General features: G+C 39.9%; 2 protein-coding genes across 7 annotated transcripts in view; one reads left to right on the forward strand and one right to left on the reverse strand.

The window, feature by feature from the left end:
* Positions 1-9,079, forward strand: part of LOC128222484 (GA-binding protein subunit beta-1-like) — a 31,705-nt gene extending 22,626 nt beyond the window's left edge. For 2 of the 3 annotated variants that reach the window (XM_052931509.1, XM_052931510.1), the window contains exons 10-12: positions 2,262-2,373; positions 3,446-3,537; positions 7,326-9,079. In XM_052931509.1, the coding sequence (XP_052787469.1) occupies positions 2,262-2,373; positions 3,446-3,537; positions 7,326-7,505 (384 nt within the window). In that variant the 3' untranslated portion in view covers positions 7,506-9,079. The remainder of the gene's footprint in view (positions 1-2,261; positions 2,374-3,445; positions 3,538-7,325) is intronic. The other variant, XM_052931511.1, reaches the window with a different exon arrangement.
* A 485-nt stretch (positions 9,080-9,564) lies between these two features.
* LOC128222483 (aminopeptidase N-like) overlaps positions 9,565-19,499 on the reverse strand; it is a 114,458-nt gene continuing 104,523 nt past the window's right edge. For all 4 annotated transcript variants that reach the window (XM_052931507.1, XM_052931508.1, XM_052931505.1 and 1 more), the window contains exons 24-25: positions 10,953-11,104; positions 9,565-10,123 (exon numbers count right to left, since the gene is read on the reverse strand). In XM_052931507.1, coding sequence (XP_052787467.1) covers positions 10,958-11,104 — 147 coding nt within the window. In that variant the 3' untranslated portion in view covers positions 9,565-10,123; positions 10,953-10,957. The remainder of the gene's footprint in view (positions 10,124-10,952; positions 11,105-19,499) is intronic.

Here is a 19,499-nt window from a genome sequence, read left to right on the forward strand (position 1 = left end):
AAGGATAGGTTGGAGACAGTATATGAGGGTGGTCAGATGTCCATCTAGGGTAGAGGATCAGATAGGAGACAGAATATGAGGGTGGTCAGATGTCCATCTAGGGTAGAGGATCAGGTAAGAGACAGCATATGAGGGTGGTCAGATGTCCATCTAGGGTAGAGGATCCAATAGGAGACAGACTATGAGGTTGGTCAGATGTCCATCTAGGGTAGAGGATCAGATAGGAGACAGAATATGAGGGTGGTCAGATGTCCATCTAGGGTATAGGATCAGGTAGGAGACAGTATATGAGAGTGGTCAGATGTCCATCTAGGGTAGAGGATAATGTAGGAGACAGAATATGAGGGTGGTCAGATGTCGATCTTTGGTAGAGGATCATGTAGGAGACAGAATATGAGGGTGGTGAGATTTCCATTTAGGGTAAAGGATAGGTTGGAGACAGTATATGAGGGTGGTCAGATGTCCATCTAGGGTAGAGGATCAGATAGGAGACAGAATATGAGGGTGGTCGTATGTCCATCTAGGGTAGAGGATCCAGTAGGAGACAGAATATGAAAGTGGTCAGATGTCCATCTAGGGTAGAGAATCAAATAGGAGACAGAATATGAGGGTGGTCAGATGTCCATCTAGGGTAGAGGATCAGGTAGGAGACAGTATATGAAGGTGGTCAGATGTCCATCTAGGGTAGAGGATCAGATAAAAAAGAGAATATGAGGGTGGTCAGATGTCCATCTAGGGTAGAGGATCCAGTAGGAGACAGAATATGAGGGTGGTCAGATGTTCATCTAGGGTAGAGGATCAGGTAGGAGACAGTATATGAAGGTGGTCAGATGTCCATCTAGGGTAGAGGATCAGATAGAAAAGAGAATATGAGGTTGGTCAGATGTCCATCTAGGGTAGAGGATCCAGTAGGAGACAGAATATGAGGTTGGTCAGATGTCCATCTAGGGTAGAGGATCAGATAGGAGACAGTATTTGAGAGTGGTCAGATGTCCATCTAGGGTAGAGGATTAGATAGAAAAGAGAATATGAGGGTGGTCAGATGTCCATCTTGGGTAGAGGATCATATAGGAGAAATTATATGAGAGTGGTCAGATGTCCATATAGGGTAGAGGATCAGGAAGGAGACAGTATATGAGGGTGGACAGATGTGCATCTAGGGTAGAGGATCAGATAGGAGACAAAATATGAGAGTGGTCAGATGTCCATCTAGGGAAGACGATTATATAGGAGAAATTATATGAGAGTGGTCAGATGTCCATCTAGGGTAAAGGTTCAGGTGGTAGACAGTATATGAGGGTGGTCAGATCTCCATCTAGGGTTGAGGATCAGGTAGGAGACAGAAAATGAGGGTGGTCAGATGTCCATCTAGGGTAGAGGATCAGGTAGGAGACAGAATGTGAGGGTGGTCAGATGTCCATCTAGGGTAGAGGATCAGGTAGGAGACAGTATATTAGAGTGGTCAGATGTCCATCTAGGGTAGAGGATCAGATAGGAGACAGTATATGAGAGTGGTCAGATAGGAGACAGTATATGAGGGTGGTCAGATGTCCATCTAGGGTAGAGGATCAGATAGGAGACAGTATATGAGAGTGGTCAGATGTCCATCTAGGGTAGAGGATCAGGTAGGAGACAGAATATGAGAGTGGTCAAATGTCCATCTAGGGTAGAGGATCATATAGGAGAAATTATATGAGAGTGGTCAGATGTCCATCTAGTGTTGAGGATCAGGTAGGAGACAGAATATGAGGGTGGTCAGATGTCCATCTAGGGTAGAGGATCAGGTAGGAGACAGAATATGAGGGTGGTCAGATGTCCATCTAGGGTAGAGGATCATATAGGAGAAATTATATGAGAGTGGTCAGATGTCCATCTAGTGTTGAGGATCAGGTAGAAGACAGAATATGAGGGTGGTCAGATGTCCATCTAGTGTTGAGGATCAGGTAGGAGACAGAATATGAGGGTGGTCAGATGTCCATCTAGGGTAGAGGATCAGATAGGAGTCTTTGTATGAGAGTGGTCAGATGTCCATCTAGGGTAGAGGATCAGAAAGGAGAAATTATATGAGAGTGGTAAGATGTCCATCTAGTGTTAAGGATCAGGTAGGAGACATTATGTTATGAATTAATTATGGCCTGATACGTATGTTTTTCCTTTTCCTAAAAGTTTTCCTTCAGGAAAGATTAAAACATTTCTAGTAAAACATCAGCTTATATGGCTCCTGAGATATTCCACATTGACTACATGTATGATGCTTTCAGAAGGTGATCACATATGTGTCAGAGTCCGGTGAGATACCAACAGATGATGGCCTCCATATACAGAACGTCGCCACACTGTCTGATGTCTACCATGAGCATGTAGAAGAAGATGGTACATTTTCATACACCATTGTTATATTTTTGGTTTTTGACAATTGCCTTCTCACATGGGAGTGATTTGTATCTGCTGAAATGATTTGGTATTAAGTAATTTACCTTGTCTTAAACAACCATGTAATGTAGTAGTGCCTGACATATATTTTGTGTCCAGTAGCCATTTTATCTCAGAGTTGCATGTCCTTGAATCTGTTTTTTTTACAATTTCTGATTCTGCTTTTGAAGAGCGAACTTCTCTCTGACACAGTTTAAGAGGTATCACGCTGATACTTGGTACACTTGGTACACATCACTACTATGATGTGTAGTAATGCCTGGCATATTGCTCATGACATTTTTTTACGCTTTTGGCTGTTGTGTAGTTTATGGATACTGCATCAGAGGTATCACTCTGATATTTGATACACATTGATACACTTAACCACCATTGTTGTGCCTCACTTAACCTTTCATTGGTAGTAGTGCCTGACCAATGGCTCATCTTGTTTTCAACTCTGGGCAACTTTTTTGTGTTATTGTCTATCGCAACCAGTTTAACACTTGGGGTATATTAAAGATTTTAGATTGATCTTGTAGCATATAAAAATAACATCCTATGTCAAGGCAGCATGTAAAGGTACTCACCTCACTAACAGCTCCAGTTTTGCCTCTGAAATAAGTTTGCAAGTTTCCAGTACATTTGACAAATTCACATTCTTTTATGCCTCCTTCAAAGAATATTGGGCAAATAGGTTTGCAAATGTTGGGTTGGTATGTTGATCTGTGAGTCCGACTGTTTGTAGACCATGTCTGTTTGCTCACAACTTCTGCAACATATTGTCTTAGGGCTGTTAAATTTAGGTTCTCAAAAATCACGCACATTGAAAAAAAATGAAGAGTGCTTACATGTAGCTTGATCCTGCTTAAGATTTGACATTGTTTGAGAAATTTGGGCCGGGTCACTCAGAGAGATTAATTTCCCCCAAAATCATGCTGAACTAACTGTACACAGATACAAAATAATGATCTTGCGTCTAACAATTTTGTGTCTGTTACCATAGTTACCAAAACAAACATGTCTGTTACAGATCTCGGAGAGCCAGCCAGCAAGAGGACACGACTAGACACAGAAGAGAGTGAGGGGCCAACAGAGATAGATGTAGATGCAATGCTGCAAAAGGTAAGGAACATACTCTAATGCCTGATTGATATATGTGATCTGTAATATGGAACCTTGGTGTTCATATAGGTGAATGGCTTCCACTGAAGATGGTGATTATTTCCCAACTTAGGCCACTTTTTATGCCCCCGAAGGTGGGCATATTAAAATCGCACCGTCCGTCCGTCCGTCCGTCCGTCCGTCCGGCTCTGTAACTTTCCCTTGTATGGACAGATTTTAAAATAACTTGCCACATGTGTTCCACATACCAAGACGAAGTGTGGCGTGCAAGACTTGTGTCCCTACCTCAAAGGTCAAGGTCACACTTAGTGTTTATTCACAATGGAGTGCTGCATATAAGGACATAGAGTATAGGTTGTCGTGTCCGGGCTGTAACTTTCTCTTGTATGGACAGATTTTAAAATAACTTGCCACATGTGTACCACATACCAAGACGACGTGTCGCGTGCAAGACCCGTGTCCCTACCTCAAAGGTCAAGGTCACACTTAGTGTTTATTTACAATGGAGTGCTCCATATAAGGACATAGAGCATAGGTTGTCGTGTCCGGGCTGTAACTTTCCCTTGTATGGACAGATTTTAAAATAACTTGCCAAATGTGTTCCACATACCAAGACGACGTGTCGCGTGCAAGACCCGTGTCCCTACCTCAAAGGTCAAGGTCACACTTAGAGTTTATTTACAATGGAGTGCTCCATATAACGACATAGAGTATAGGTTGTCGTGTCCGGGCTGTAACTTTCCCTTGTATGGACAGATTTTAAAATAACATGCCACATGTGTTCCACATACCAAGACGATATGTCGCCTGCAAGACCCGTGTCCCTACCTCAAAGGTCAAGGTCACACTTAGTGTTTATTCACAATGGAGTGCTGCATATAAGGACATAGAGTATAGGTTGTCGTGTCCGGGCTGTAACTTTCTCTTGTATGGACAGATTTTAAAATAACTTGCCACATGTGTTCCACATACCAAGACGACGTGTCGTGTGCAAGACCCGTGTCCCTGCCTCAAAGGTCAAGGTCACACATAGTGTTTATTCAAAATGGAGTGCTGCATATAAGGACATAGAGTATAGGTTGTCGTGTCCGGGCTGTAACTTTCCCTTGTATGGACAGATTTTAAAAAAAACTTGACACATGTGTTCCACATACCAAGACGAAGTGTCGGGTGCAAGACCCGTGTCCCTACCTCAAAGGTCAAGGTCACACTTAGTGTTTATTCACAATGGAGTGCTGCATATAAGGACATAGAGTATAGGTTGTCGTGTCAGGGCTGTTACTTTCCCTTGTATGGACAGATTTTAAAATCACCTGCTACATGTGTTCCACATACGAAGACAACGTGTTGTGTGCAAGACCCATATCCCTACCTCTAAGGTGAAAGATACACTAAGTGTTTATTCACAAGGGAATTCTGAATTTAAGGACATAACAGTGTAGGTTGTCAAGTATGGGTGGTATTTTTTATGTTCAGAGGCAATTTAAAATAACTTGCCATATGTATTTGACACGTAAAGGCAAGATCAACTTTTCATGTACTGACCTTGTTCGTAGGTCAATGTCACATTCGGGGGCATTCGTCACATACTGTGACAGCTCTTGTTTATTTTTTGGTTTACAAGAATTTTTTGAAAAAATGTCCAACGGGTGGTCGAAAAAAAAAAAGAAAAAAAAAGGAAAACAGTCACAAAACATACTCTTAAAGGGTGAAAATCAGAGAACAACATTGAACATATATATCATTTACTTGACATTTTAAATTTTTAAACTGCTATTAATGCATGTTTTACTTTTAATACACTCAAAGTTTCAAAGTTCTAAATAAACACAGAGTTTAAATCTTACATACTGTGCATATAAAACATCAATGAAATTGACTATAAAACATGTTTATGTGTATAAACTACACTTTTAATCAAAGATACATTGAATATCACTCAGCAAGACATTTGTTTAGCTTTAAGGGTATGCTAAAGCAAAAGTGAATACAGAACACTTAAAAACTGACCAATATTAAATTGAAAAAAAAAAGAGAAGGCGAATTTTACGCATTGAAATACACAAAAATTACAATACATTACATTTTCTAAACATTGTTTCAGTTATTTCAATATTGGAAAACGTCAATAAAGTGAAATAATTACCAATTTTGTAAATAAGGAAGTAACATTTTATGAAGACATTTGAGCTTTAATATTGTGAAAACAATTCCTGAAAAACTAAAAACCAAACTAGACCTGGATTTGAGTTTTAATAACCTTTACCATGCAGGGTCCTAGTTGAGTGTAACCCGATCCATGCTAAGTCCGGATATTTTCGGACGGGGATATTTACCATGGGATGTTCACCAAATCCATTTGAAATTCAAATCTTGCAGCAAATTACCACATCAGTACATAAAAATCACATAGCAAAATAATAAATCTAGCATGTTACTTAACTTTATGTACCAATGATAGTAACAGAGAAATCCATAATTATGTATCGGATGTTTTCATCTTCTCCCAACTCCGCAATTTTGTGTATACACGAGTTCACAGGGCATCTATACTTCATGCTTGTTTATTTTTCATTTTAAAGAGTATTCCTTGGTTACAACAACAACTCTCATTTATAGTGAAATATCAAGTTCATTACAAATTGAAATGGACTCATTCAAAATAGTTTTCCGTGTTGTTTTATCTAAATGTTTTGCACACAACTCCTGGCATTAGTAAATGTCATTGACAGATGTGTTCAACTCTTTCATTGTTTTTACTCTACTATTAACCCAAACATGAATAAACATGTAATCTAGAATAAACACAAGCTTAACATTGACCCAATGACAAGTATTTCCAAACCATTTTGTGATTTAAAATCCATAAACACCACCGACCGAGCCTGTGAAACTAGGTCACCGGTGTCAACTTAGAAATTTTACTTTCGATTTCACCACTCACACTTAGTGCACTGTTATTTAATATTTAACCATAAAATGTTATAAAATTGTTTTTCTCACACAAAATTTACAGAAATTTGTGTATACTAATTCGATGGCAGCCGCTGACACTTTTATTTTTATCTATAAACAACAATATTTTCATGACCTAAATTGGCGGGGAAAAACAACAATCATGTGACAGTTATTGTTTGTGTCGGCTGTTAAATTTGCCAATGTTTATTTGCTATTGTTTTTTTAACAACTCCTGTATATTTTTATTAATTATTTCATGCAAAGGATGACTGCTATCGTAAATTCCGCCATTGCCAACGGCGGTGCCATAACAGTTAACTGGCTCACATGCCATCACTATAAATTGGCGAATACGGCTACGGAACAACAAACCAGTCGAGATCTACTGCATTCGTACTCTTATCTGTTCGTTTTTCTTTCGCACCAAAATCAATACGGTCGGGAAAATAATTTTGAAAAAAAAAGTGAAATTCATTTTTTATTTTTTTTGTACTTTTCGGAAAATTAGACCCGCCGGTTTTGTAAACCAATTTATATAAAAGTAGTGGCCTTAGGGGCATTATATTTTGGACTTTTTTGATCAACCAGCAAGATCACATTTCAGTCTAAAAATATAATGAATAAACCCAATGTCTTTTAGACATATAAAATGAAGATATTAAAGGGCCTGTCACACCTAGCTGATTTTACTCGCTGGAGTGCAAAAGTTTTAACTTTGAGCCATCACTCCAACACCATCAAAAATATATGAAGAATGAAACAGAATTGATCTGTTTTAATATGGGAAACGACTGAGAAATTGTATAGGCTATCTGATGTATTCGTTTCAGGGCACAGGCGATGCGACAGACGATGTTGAAGATGATAACGACCAGGAGCAACTACGCAAGGAGCTGGAGGAGTTCAAGAGACAGGCAGAACAGTTCAAGGAACAACTCAAACAAAAGGATAAAGACTTGGAGGAGTACAAGAAGGCTCTTGGGGAGATATCGGATAAATCAGATAACTAGGTTCAGAATATCAGATATCTGACTAACGCAGTATTTGCTCACAAAGGGGGATAATTTGACAACAAAAATCTGTGACTATTCTGATAAATAGAGAATGTCAGACATGGTGGATATATAGTGGACCCATCAGATAACTTAAGTGGGAATATCAGATAAAACCTGATGATCGAAATATCCGATAATAATAGATGTTATATGAGGAGATAATCAACAAGTGGCAAATTTGAAAAGAAAGAGAGAGACATGTAGACACTCGGGGTGTACTGGAGATAAAGGACTACTGTGATAAAGTGAGAAAGAATGAAATTTTATATTAACAGTGATAACCGGGGAAAATAAATCTTTTGGTAATCATTTGAGATATTGGTAATTTTATTTTAGTCAGTTTATCTGTGGAGTTGTATTGGTTTGAGTTGGTTGCATGAAGTTCTTATCTCGCATGACTCAAGGTTGTAAGCAATTTATCTTGACACAAGCAACAAGTTAGTAATCCGATGCAATGTGTTATGAATTACATAGTATTTATTTTAATTTATACCTCTCGTAAGAATTGTTAATAATCCAAACTTTGAGCAATTCTGACAAGTATTGTGAGGAAACCATTCTTCTCCAGTGTAAGTTGACTGACACAGGAGCATTCCAGTTATCATCTATATGAATTGTGATCTTACATACTACAGATAACTCTTGAAGTGGGTTTATGATCGAGAACAATGAACGCTTCTGTTTCAATTATTTTTAATGGATTATTTTATTATGACCACAAAGGTTGATATATTAAAATCGCACCATCTGTCCTTGCGCACAGCTCAATTTCTCGTGTCGTCTTCTCTTGTATGGACTCGTTTGAAATAACTTGCCACATGTGTTTGCTATACTAAGACGACATGTTGCATATAAGACCCGTGTTCCTACCTCTAAGATCAAGGTCACACTTACGGTTTTCTTACAATGGAATGCTGCATATAATGACAAAGAGTATAGATGGTCGTGTCCGGGCTGTAACTTTCTCTTTTATAGACTTATTTTAAAATAACATGCCACATGTGTTCGACATACCAATATGACGTGTCACGTGCAAAACCCGTGTCCCCACCTTTAAGGTCAAGGTCACACCCAATGATTGTCACTATGGAATAGTTGGCATAATACCAAAAACAACATTGACATATTACAGTGACAATGCATGGGTCTCATGTGGTGTTTCAAAACATCTATAAGAGTTAATTGTTTATATATACTCTTCTTACTCATAAACATTCCTTTATCCACACATTTCAATGCTATTTTTCCCTTTCTAAATGACCTTTAAATCACAATAGTGTACCATTTCGGGGACATTCGCCACTTACAGTGACAGCTCGTGTTCCTGTCTCAAGTGCATGTGTTAGCTTTCAATATTTGCTTTCATTGACCAAACTATATCATGAATCATATTCCATTCTAATCAACGTATATAAGTAGAAATTATGAATTTTACCCTGTTTGAAAATGTATTTATTTGCGTTGTTGATATGAGGATGTATGGTAATGTACATTTTGTTTATAAATAAAATGCCATGGTCATAGTCTTAGTCTTGCCAACGACTTGTCATGTTTTAGCACTTGGTTGAAGCTTTAAATAGACAAAGGTATGATTACATAACCAATGAGCTGTATAGGTGGCTTGATATCCGTACGTTTCCGCTGTTGTACGAGAAAGCGGACCTGAACGTCCAGTCGGGGTGGTGTGGTTAAATAACGCCACAATCAGTACGATGTGGTTATTGTCAGTCAGGACCCCGTTTCAATACGGACATGACCTCGTTTTAGGCTATAACTGCGTTTCAATAAAATATTTAAGGACATTTATCGCATAGATTCTGCCCGTAACTTGACGGATGTATGGATTCTTAAACAGCGGAAGGTTTACGTCTAAGAGATCTTGTTAAAACGGAGCCCTGTACCGCCACTTTGTGTGCTTTCCTTCATTATTCGAGAAGCCTTCGCCATGGCCTGTGATGTACATGATTGCATAAGTATACTTCATTTACATCACAACGGAAAACAAATCTTATAATATGTGTCTATATTTCATTGACAAACATGTTGAACATTTAAAACAGACAACAGCTACCGTTTAACATACTATATATATACATTTCCATATACAAATGTCTAAAGGCACACTATCATGAGATAAAGCATTGACGGAGTTGAAAGTAGAATGTAACATAATGGACATGTAACATAATGGATATCAAGGCTTAAGTGTGTACACAAACAGAAATCTCCTCCTTACCGTGTTACTGGATATTCTGCAGTCCATATGTTACTATTCCTTCACCAACTAAGTCTATCCACAGTGGATGGTTTTATTATTAGTTTTATATCACTTGAAACCTGATAATTAATTGTCAATAGTTTTTTACATCAAGCGATAGCCGAATACAAACTAGAGAATTATAATGACTGCGCCTGGTTGTACTAGTTCTATGAGAACGCACAGAATTATCCCCATAAATGTACATTATTGTTGCTTGATCAAAATGAGCCTGTTTAAACTTAAGAAAACTTTTCTCTTAACCTCCGTAATGTTCCTTCCCCGAGTTGGACCCAGCTTGTCCTTCACTTCAACGCTGAAAACAGAAAACAGGAACATTAAGTCAATCATTTGGACATGGTATAAGCGTATTATAACTTGCCGGACCTGGTTTTGCAAACAAATGAAGTCGCAAAAACAAACTGAGCAAACACTTCGACAACCTTATTCGATTCTCATTTGAATGTCTTATGTCAGGCAGAACTTGTGTTCTCTTCTTTCTCGACATTGCCCATTATACCGAGCCCAAAACTCTCCTAGATTCTCGAATGGAAGTCCAACATATCGGGTTGAAGATCTGTGACAGACAGACTACATAGGAAATGGCCCACAAAAGACTAGACGCGATTAATACCCCGACCAGATCACCTTGTAATAAGAAGTATCACTGGGAATGATGTATGCTCCTTGAATGACATAGGTAAGTGAGAAGGCATCAGTCAGGTTAATGGTCCAAATGTTTCATTTGTACAGTTGAAGTCAATACCTCAAAACCAGAGAAGTACAAATGATAATCACCGGGCAATTACTCTAAATATACCATACTCAAAATAATGTTTTTCTTCCACTCACCACAATCAATACTTGTATGAAGTTTGTAGTCATTACCTCAGAAAACATGTGACATTATGGCAAAAGTAGACTTGTCCCATTGTCTCTCGGGACGGACGTACTGACGGACGGACGGGAGAAGGAGATTCCTATGTAGCCCCAACCACCAAGTAGTGGGGTTATAATAAGAGATTGGCTGAAGAGAGCCAGAAATTCAGACCAGAATATTAGCATTAGTTCTCTGGCAAGAACCATCTCGTTTGAACGACCTTTAGTTCTCTGTATAATCGGAAGAACAATGTTTGTATTTATACCTTCTTTAAAACCCCATATCTTTCAACCACGTCGCGATCACTGGAACGTTTGCATTCATCCATCGGATGTTGCTTTGTGTCTTCTCAAGCGCTTGGTCGAATGCCCGCGCACCTGATCCCAGGTCTGTCTTGCTTTCCATGAAATCCTTCAGCTGGTGAAATATTTATGACGTTATTATGATTTATTTGTTAACAAGTTATGTCATTTCTATGAAAGTCGCTGCTGAATCGTTTTCAAAACAAAAGAAAGTAAATATTAATATAATTATTACATATTTTAATTTTTGGATATATTTCAAGATTATGTGGGGTTTTTTTTACAGAAGATCTTGCTAATTGATATATATATATAAATTAATTGTTCAAATAATCTTATGTGTCTCAAAAGTAAAATAAGTAACATTTTTCAATTGAAATATTTAATAACAAACACATATCCAAAAAGCAGTGCAAATAACATAGAATTATAAGTGTATAGAACATATCATTATAAGTGTATAGTACATAGCATTATAAGTGTATAGAACATAGCATCATATGTGTAAAGTACATAGCATTATAAGTGTATAGTATATAGCATTATAAGTGTAGAGTATATAGAGTTACCAGCATGTTTATTAGTTGGAATACCATGCAACCTTCTTGATTGTTATAGAATGAGAACCATGCACACACATCATTGACTTATTGAACTTCAACAAGTTTTTCAGACATAATTATCTTTTCACGTCCAAAATAGAATAATAAAGTATGCGCTTTGTAGTGACTGACTGTAGAAAAGGTATATTATTTCGAACTTGATATTCTACAAAATTAATGCATACTACAGTCTGTTGAAAAGTTGTTATAGACCGATGAAATTTGGGGAGTGTGTCTTCGTGTATGCGACCGCCTTTGGACTAATCGTGAATTGGTGTTCAATGATCGAAATACTCGGCAACAATTCGCAAAACGTTTCTAAACAACACCGACAACCAACAACAATCAATTGATTTGCGACTGACATAATTGTTTGGCGACCTTCACATGCGGTTGACACTATCATATTTCGTTGAAACGTCACGAATTCTAGCATCAAGAGCTTTGATAGTGGATATGGAAACACGTGTTAAGATGTAGCCTCTTCAATATATATCGTCTGTTATACTAATCTGGCAGCAGCCTCATATTCAACCCTCTAGATACAGACAGAGAACAAACATTGTTGCAGCCTTTTTGACCGTCGTACTCCGTTTTCAGTGACCGCAGCCTGTTCGGTCATCGTACCTTGTTGTCGTTGGTCTCCGCGTATTCGGTTGTTGGACGAGAATGTGGTTGTTTACGACTTTTCGGTTGTGGACCGTGGTTGTCACTGGTCGCAGTTTGTTTGGTAGTCGTACATGGTTGTTATTGGTCGGAACATGTTTGATCGTCGGACGTGGTTGCCGTTGGTCGCAGCCTGCTTGGTCGTCGAACATGGTTGTCGTTGGTCGCAGCCTGTTTGGTCTTAGTACGTGGTTGTCGTTGGTCGCAGCTTGTTTGGTCGTCGAACATGGTTGTCATTGGTCGCAGATTGTTTGGTCGTCGGACGTGGTTGCCGTTGGTCGCAGTCTGTTTCGTCATCGTACATGGTTGTCATTGGTCGTAACCTGTTTGGTCGTCGTACATGATTGTCGTTGGTCGCAGTCTGTTTCGTCATCGTACATGGTTGTCATTGGTCGCAGCTTGTTTGGTCGTCGAACATTGTTGCCGTTGGTCGCAGTCTGTTTGGTCGTCGAACATGGTTGTCATTGGTCGCAGTTTGTTTGGTCGTCGAACATTGTTGCCGTTAGTCGCAGTCTGTTTGGTCGTCGAACGTTGTTGTCATTGGTCGCAGCCTGTTTGGTCGTCGAACATGGTTGTCGTTGGTCGCAGCCTGTTTGGTCGTAGTACGTGGTTGTCGTTGGTCGCAGCTTGTTTGGTCGTCGAACATGGTTGTCATTGGTCGCAGATTGTTTGGTCGTCGGACGTGGTTGCCGTTGGTCGCAGCATGTTTGGTCGTCGTACATGGTTGTCGTTGGTCGCAGTCTGTTTCGTCATCGTACATGGTTGTCATTGGTCGTAGCCTGTTTGGTCGTCGTACATGATTGTCGTTGGTCGCAGTCTGTTTGGTCGTCGAACATGTTTGCCGTTGGTCGCAGTCTGATTCGTCATCGTACATGGTTGTCATTGGTCGCAGTCTGTTTGGTCGTCGAACATGGTTGTCGTTAGTCGCAGCTTGTTTGGTCGTCGAACATGGTTGCCGTTGGTCGCAGTCTGTTTGGTCGTCGAACATGGTTGTCATTGGTCGCAGTCTGTTTGGTCGTCGAACATGGTTGCCGTTGGTCGCAGTCTGTTTGGTCGTCGTACATGATTGTCGTTGGTCGCAGCCTGTTTGGTCGTCGTACATGATTGTCGTTGGCCGTAGCCTGTTTGGTCGTCGTACATGATTGTCGTTGGTCGCAGCATGTTTGGTCGTCGTACATGCTTGTTGTTGGTCGTAGCCTGTTTGGTCGTCATACATGGTTGTTGTTGGTCGTAGCCTGTTTGGTCGTCGTACATGATTGTCGTTGGTCGCAGCATGTTTGGTCGTCGTACATGATTGTTGTTGGTCGTAGCCAGTTTGGTCGTCATAAATAGTTGTTGGTCGTAGCCTGTTGGGTCGTCGTATATGAGTGTCGTTGGTCGCAGCATGTTTGGTCGTCGTACATGATTGTCGTTTGTCGCAGCCTGTTTGATCGTCTTACTTGGTCGTTGTGTATCGCATCTTGTTCGGCCGTCATACGTGGTTGTTCTTGGTCTCAGTCTCACATGATAAAGACCAACATGCTGGAAATAAGTGTAATATATCTCATGCATTGCTTGCAGTTCTTATTCAAACCAGTTAGAAGGCATAATCATTACTGACAGATCATGCTCCTGTCATCTACGGACGGCAATACACAGGCGGTGATATGAGTGGGTGGGGCTGTAGCGCAATCAATTTCGATGAGAATACTTAACACAAATAAAAAGAAATCTTGGCAGTGATATTCAGTTCGTTTTGAAGGATTGAATGCAAGATCGCAACTAGTATTAAAAACGTTTACTTGTTAGTCTAAAACAACATCCCATGCTGTTTCAGCTCGTCAACTTGCACATTTAATACGCCAAACTACCTCTTTTAGCTTATATGGTGAGGAAAATACCCGTGTTACAGCTCCTATAAGTTTTTGAAAGCTGTAGAGTTGTCTACCATGTCTACATAATAGAGGGACAACTTTCTTGCATACACTTTCAAAATGAAAGTAACATTTTGAGATTAATACCTTCTTGATTAGTTACAGTAAAATTGAAATACACAAGAATATCGCTAAAAACGATGGATGCTCCCTATACGCCCATTTTTATGAAAAGGCAGAAATTGTAATACAATGTGCTTGTAGAAGGTGAATGACTGTAGCATTGTTATATACAAGTTTATGTATCATAAACATGGAAAGATATGGGCAGATTTAGGATTTAAATAAGATATGGCCCGGGCAAATTCCGATTTTCAAAATAAGGGGAGATAACTAAAAAGTGCAGGACAGTATTATGGTTCTAGTGAAATGCACTTCCTCTTATTGGCGTTGAGCGCCTCAGTTCTCCGGACAATGATGTGACGGACGAACGGACTGACAAAGCGGCAACTATATGCTCTCTCCGGGAGCATAAAAACAACAATACTAGGCTTTAAATCCAAATGTTCATCCTGGATTTTTTTCGCATGCAACAGGCAGTCAAAACGGGCCGCATAACTAACTACCGTACTGTTCCGTACACCGTTCGTAAAATATATCTATATTTTTTCTGATGATAAGGTAGAACTGCGTGACATTAAAAATGTTTAATCAAACGCATGTTTCAATTTAAGCTAAATGTACGATACTAGAATGTTGCGTATACGGTGAACGTCACTGTACGAGGAGAACATACGTCGCAGAAACGCTACCTGCTCTAACAGCGTTTTGGAGTTGAACGGTTCAGTCAACGAAGCTATCTTTCGTGAAAAGGACGAAGCACGCCCGTGCCTATCAAGAGTAAGTCCGCAATGTTATTTGAAATGCAATGTAATTCGTATAAGAACATCAACGCTTACAACTCGCGTTTCATGCCAATTGGCAATTATGAACCCAAATGAACGCTATTTGTATAGTAGATACTTAGCGTGAACGTCAAAACTTGGAAAGTTTATAATGTCTTGAAGGAAATAACCGTCAGTTTGAGTAAGATGGTTGCCGTGTAAATAACATGGCGTTACTTGCAGTACCTATTTTAGCCTATGACAAAGTCAACATTGTTTTTGTTTGAGCAAACTAGCCCAATAATTTAAATTAAAAATGTGCCTGAACCAATAGTTGTGTATTGACATTGTGGAAGTTTCTGGCGTCAAAAAGTTATATTTTTAGTGAATTTATTTTTACTAAAAAATGTCCCCTTTCAATAAATAACGTCAAATGATCTGACAGTGTTTACAGTAAAAAGGAAAGAAATCAAAATTGTATAAATATTTTATATATTAAATTTATTTTGAACATACTTTAGATGTGTTTGTATAATTCGGCGGCTATCTGTGCTTACCATACACGAACATTCACCATGTAAAATTGTTTTGTAAGCCTTAACATTTGACCTCCTTTAGCACGCTTTCGACGTTTATCACGTGTACCGAAGATTATGCCATCAAAGAGTACTTTAAAGTGTATTACTGAAAAATCAACAATATATAACATGTTCCGGTTGAATAGTGAACAGTAGCATACGATCAATAATTAAAACGATGTACCGAACGAACACGGTTTATGCTCAACATCTATTGTTGAACATGGGGCGATTGTGGTATAAAATGCCAGAACAAAGACGATGTAAAGCCAGACGTCATTTTGAAATAGTTGTGGACCCCAACTTAGGACGTTAATTCGTATAATATTGCAGGGCACTTTTTTGTTAATACTTATTGTGAATAAAACTAACATAGTTAAATGGCAATTATTGGGTGAAAAAACATGTATCTCTTAGCATGTCTTTAAAATTGAAGATATACCAATACTTCTCTGTTTATATTCATGATACTGTAGGATACTCGAAAGGTCTGTCAGACACATACCATTACGAAAGTCGTTGCACTTGCATGTCAGACACATACCATTACGGAAGTCGTTGTGCTTGCGAATGTCAGACACATACCATTACGGAAGTCGTTGTGCTTGCACAGACACATACCATTACGGAAGTCGTTACGCTTGCATGTCAAACACATACCATTACGGAAGTCGTTGTGCTTGCGAATTTCAGACACATACCATTATGGAAGTCGTTGTGCAAGTCACACACATACCATTACGGAAGTCGTTGCGCTTGCATGTCAGACACATACCACTACGGAAGTCATTGCGCTTGCATGTCAAACACATACCATTACGGAAGTCATTGCGCTTGCATGTCAGACATATACCATTACGGAAGTCGCTGTGCTTGCGAATGTCAGACACATACCATTACGGAAGTCGCTGTGCTTGCACAGACACATACCATTACGAAAGTCGTTGCATTTGCATGTCAGACACATACCACTACGGAAGTCGTTGCATTTGCATGTCAGACACATACCATTACGGAAGTCGTTGCACTTGCAAGTCACACACATACCATTACGGAAGTCGTTGCGCTTGCATGTCAGACACATACCACTACGGAAGTCGTTGCGATTGCATGTCAGACACATACCATTACGGAAGTCGTTGCACTTGCAAGTCACACAAATACCATTACGGAAGTCGTTGCACTTGCATGTCAGACACATACCATAACGGAAGTCATTGCGCTTGCATGTCAGACACATACCACTACGGAATTCATTGCGCTTGCATGTCAGACACATACCATTACGGAAGTCGTTGCATTTGCATGTCAGACACATACCATTACGGAAGTCGTTGCATTTGCATGTCAGACACATACCACTACGGAAGTCGTTGCGCTTGCATGTCAGACACATACCATTACGGAAGTCGTTGCACTTGCATGTCAGACACATACGATTACGGAAGTCGTTGCATTTGCATGTCAGACACATACCACTACGGAAGTCGTTGCACTTGCATGTCAGACACATACCATTACAGAAGTCGTTGCACTTGCGTGTCAGACACATACCATTACGGAAGTCGTTGCGCTTGCATGTCAGACACATACCACTACGGAAGTCATTGCGCTTGCATGTCAGACACATACCATTAAGGAAGTCATTGCGCTTGCAAGTTAGACACATACCATTACGGAAGTCGCTGTGCTTGCGAATGTCAGACACATACCATTACGGAAGTCGCTGTGCTTGCACAGACACATACCATTACCAAAGTCGTTGCATTTGCATGTCAGACACATACCATTACGGAAGTCGTTGCGTTTGTATGTCAGACACATACCACTACGGAAGTCATTGCGCTTGCATGTCAGACACATACCATTACGGAAGTCATTGCGCTTGCATGTCAGACACATACGATTACGGAAGTCGCTGTGCTTGCGAATGTCTGACACATACCAATACGGAAGTCGTTGTGCTTGCACAGACACATACCATTACGGAAGTCGTTGTTCTTGCACAGACACATACCATTACGGAAGTCGTGGTGCTTGCATGTCTTACACATACCAATACGGAAGTCGTTGTGCTTGCACGGACACATACTAGTACGGAAGTCGTTGTGCTTGCGCGTATCAGACACATATCATAACGGAAGTCGTTGTGCTTGCACAGACACATACCATTACGGAAGTCATGGTGCTTGCATGTCAGATACATACCATTACGGAAGTCGTTGTGCTTGCACAGACACATACCATTACGGAAGTCGTTGTGCTTGCGAATGTCAGACACATACCATTATGGAGGTCGTTGTGCGTGCATGCCAGACCTTCCAGACTAAAGGATGATTTTAAAGGTGTCTTTGCTGTAGATTAGTCATGAACCTTGACAGTGAATGCGCAATAATGAAACTTGTTCCAGGAAACATGTCGCGCAAAATTGAAACTTGTCCTAGTAAACGTACCGCGCAAATTGAAACTTGTTCCGGTTAATATACCATTCAATTTCGAAATCTTATAAAAGGGATGTTCCAGTAGATATACCGCGCAATATTAACGCATGTTCCAGTAGATATACCGCGCAGTATCAACGCATGTTCCAGTAGATATACCGCGCAATATCAATGCATGTTCCAGTAGATATACCGCGCAATATCAACGCATGTTCAAGTAGATATACCGCGCAATATCAAGGCATGTTCCAGTAGATATACCGCGCAATATCAAGGCATGTTCCAGTAGATATACCGCGCAATATCAAGGCATGTTCCAGTAGATATACCGCGCAATATCAAGGCATGTTCCAGTAGATATACCGCGCAATATCAACGCATGTTCCAGTAGATATACAGCGCAATATCAACGCATGTTCCAGTAGATATACCGCGCAATATCAACGCATGTTCCAGTAGATATACCGCGCAATATCAACGCATGTTCCAGTAGATATACCGCGCAATATCAAGGCATTTTCAAGTAGATATACCGCGCAATATCAACGCATGTTCCAATAGATATACCGCGCAATATCAAGGCATTTTCAAGTAGATATACCGCGCAATATCAAGGCATGTTCCAGTAGATATACCGCGCAATATCAACGCATGTTCCAGTAGATATACCGCGCAATATCAAGGCATGTTCAAGTAGATATACCGCGCAATATCAACGCATGTTCCAGTAGATATACCGCGCAATATCAAGGCATGTTCAAGTAGATATACCGCGCAATATCAACGCATGTTCCAGTAGATATACCGCGCAATATCAAGGCATGTTCAAGTAGATATACCGCGCAATATCAATGCATGTTCCAGTAGATATACCGCGCAATATCAACGCATGTTCAAGTAGATATACCGCGCAATATCAAGGCATTTTCCAGTAGATATACCGCGCAATATCAATGCATGTTCAAGTAGATATACCGCGCAATATCAATGCATGTTCCAGTAGATATACCGCGCAATATCAACGCATGTTCCAGTAGATATACAATATCAATGCATGTTCCAATAGATATACCGCGCAATATCAAGGCATGTTCAAGTAGATATACCGCGCAATATCAAGGCATTTTCCAGTAGATATACCGCGCAATATCAACGCATGTTCAAGTAGATATACCGCGCAATATCAAGGCATTTTCCAGTTGATATACCGCGCAATATCAAGGCATGTTCCAGTAGATATACCGCGCAATATCAAGGCATGTTCAAGTAGATATACCGCGCAATATCAACGCATGTTCCAGTAGATATACCGCGCAATATCAACGCATGTTCAAGTAGATATACCGCGCAATATCAAGGCATGTTCAAGTAGATATACCGCGCAATATCGAGGCATGTTCCAGTAGATATACCGCGCAATATCAAGGCATGTTCCAGTAGATATACCGCGCAATATCAAGGCATGTTCAAGTAGATATACCGCGCA

Source organism: Mya arenaria, chromosome 16 (genome assembly GCF_026914265.1).
Source record: "Mya arenaria isolate MELC-2E11 chromosome 16, ASM2691426v1".
In the NCBI taxonomy this organism is placed as follows: Eukaryota; Metazoa; Mollusca; class Bivalvia; order Myida; family Myidae; genus Mya; species Mya arenaria.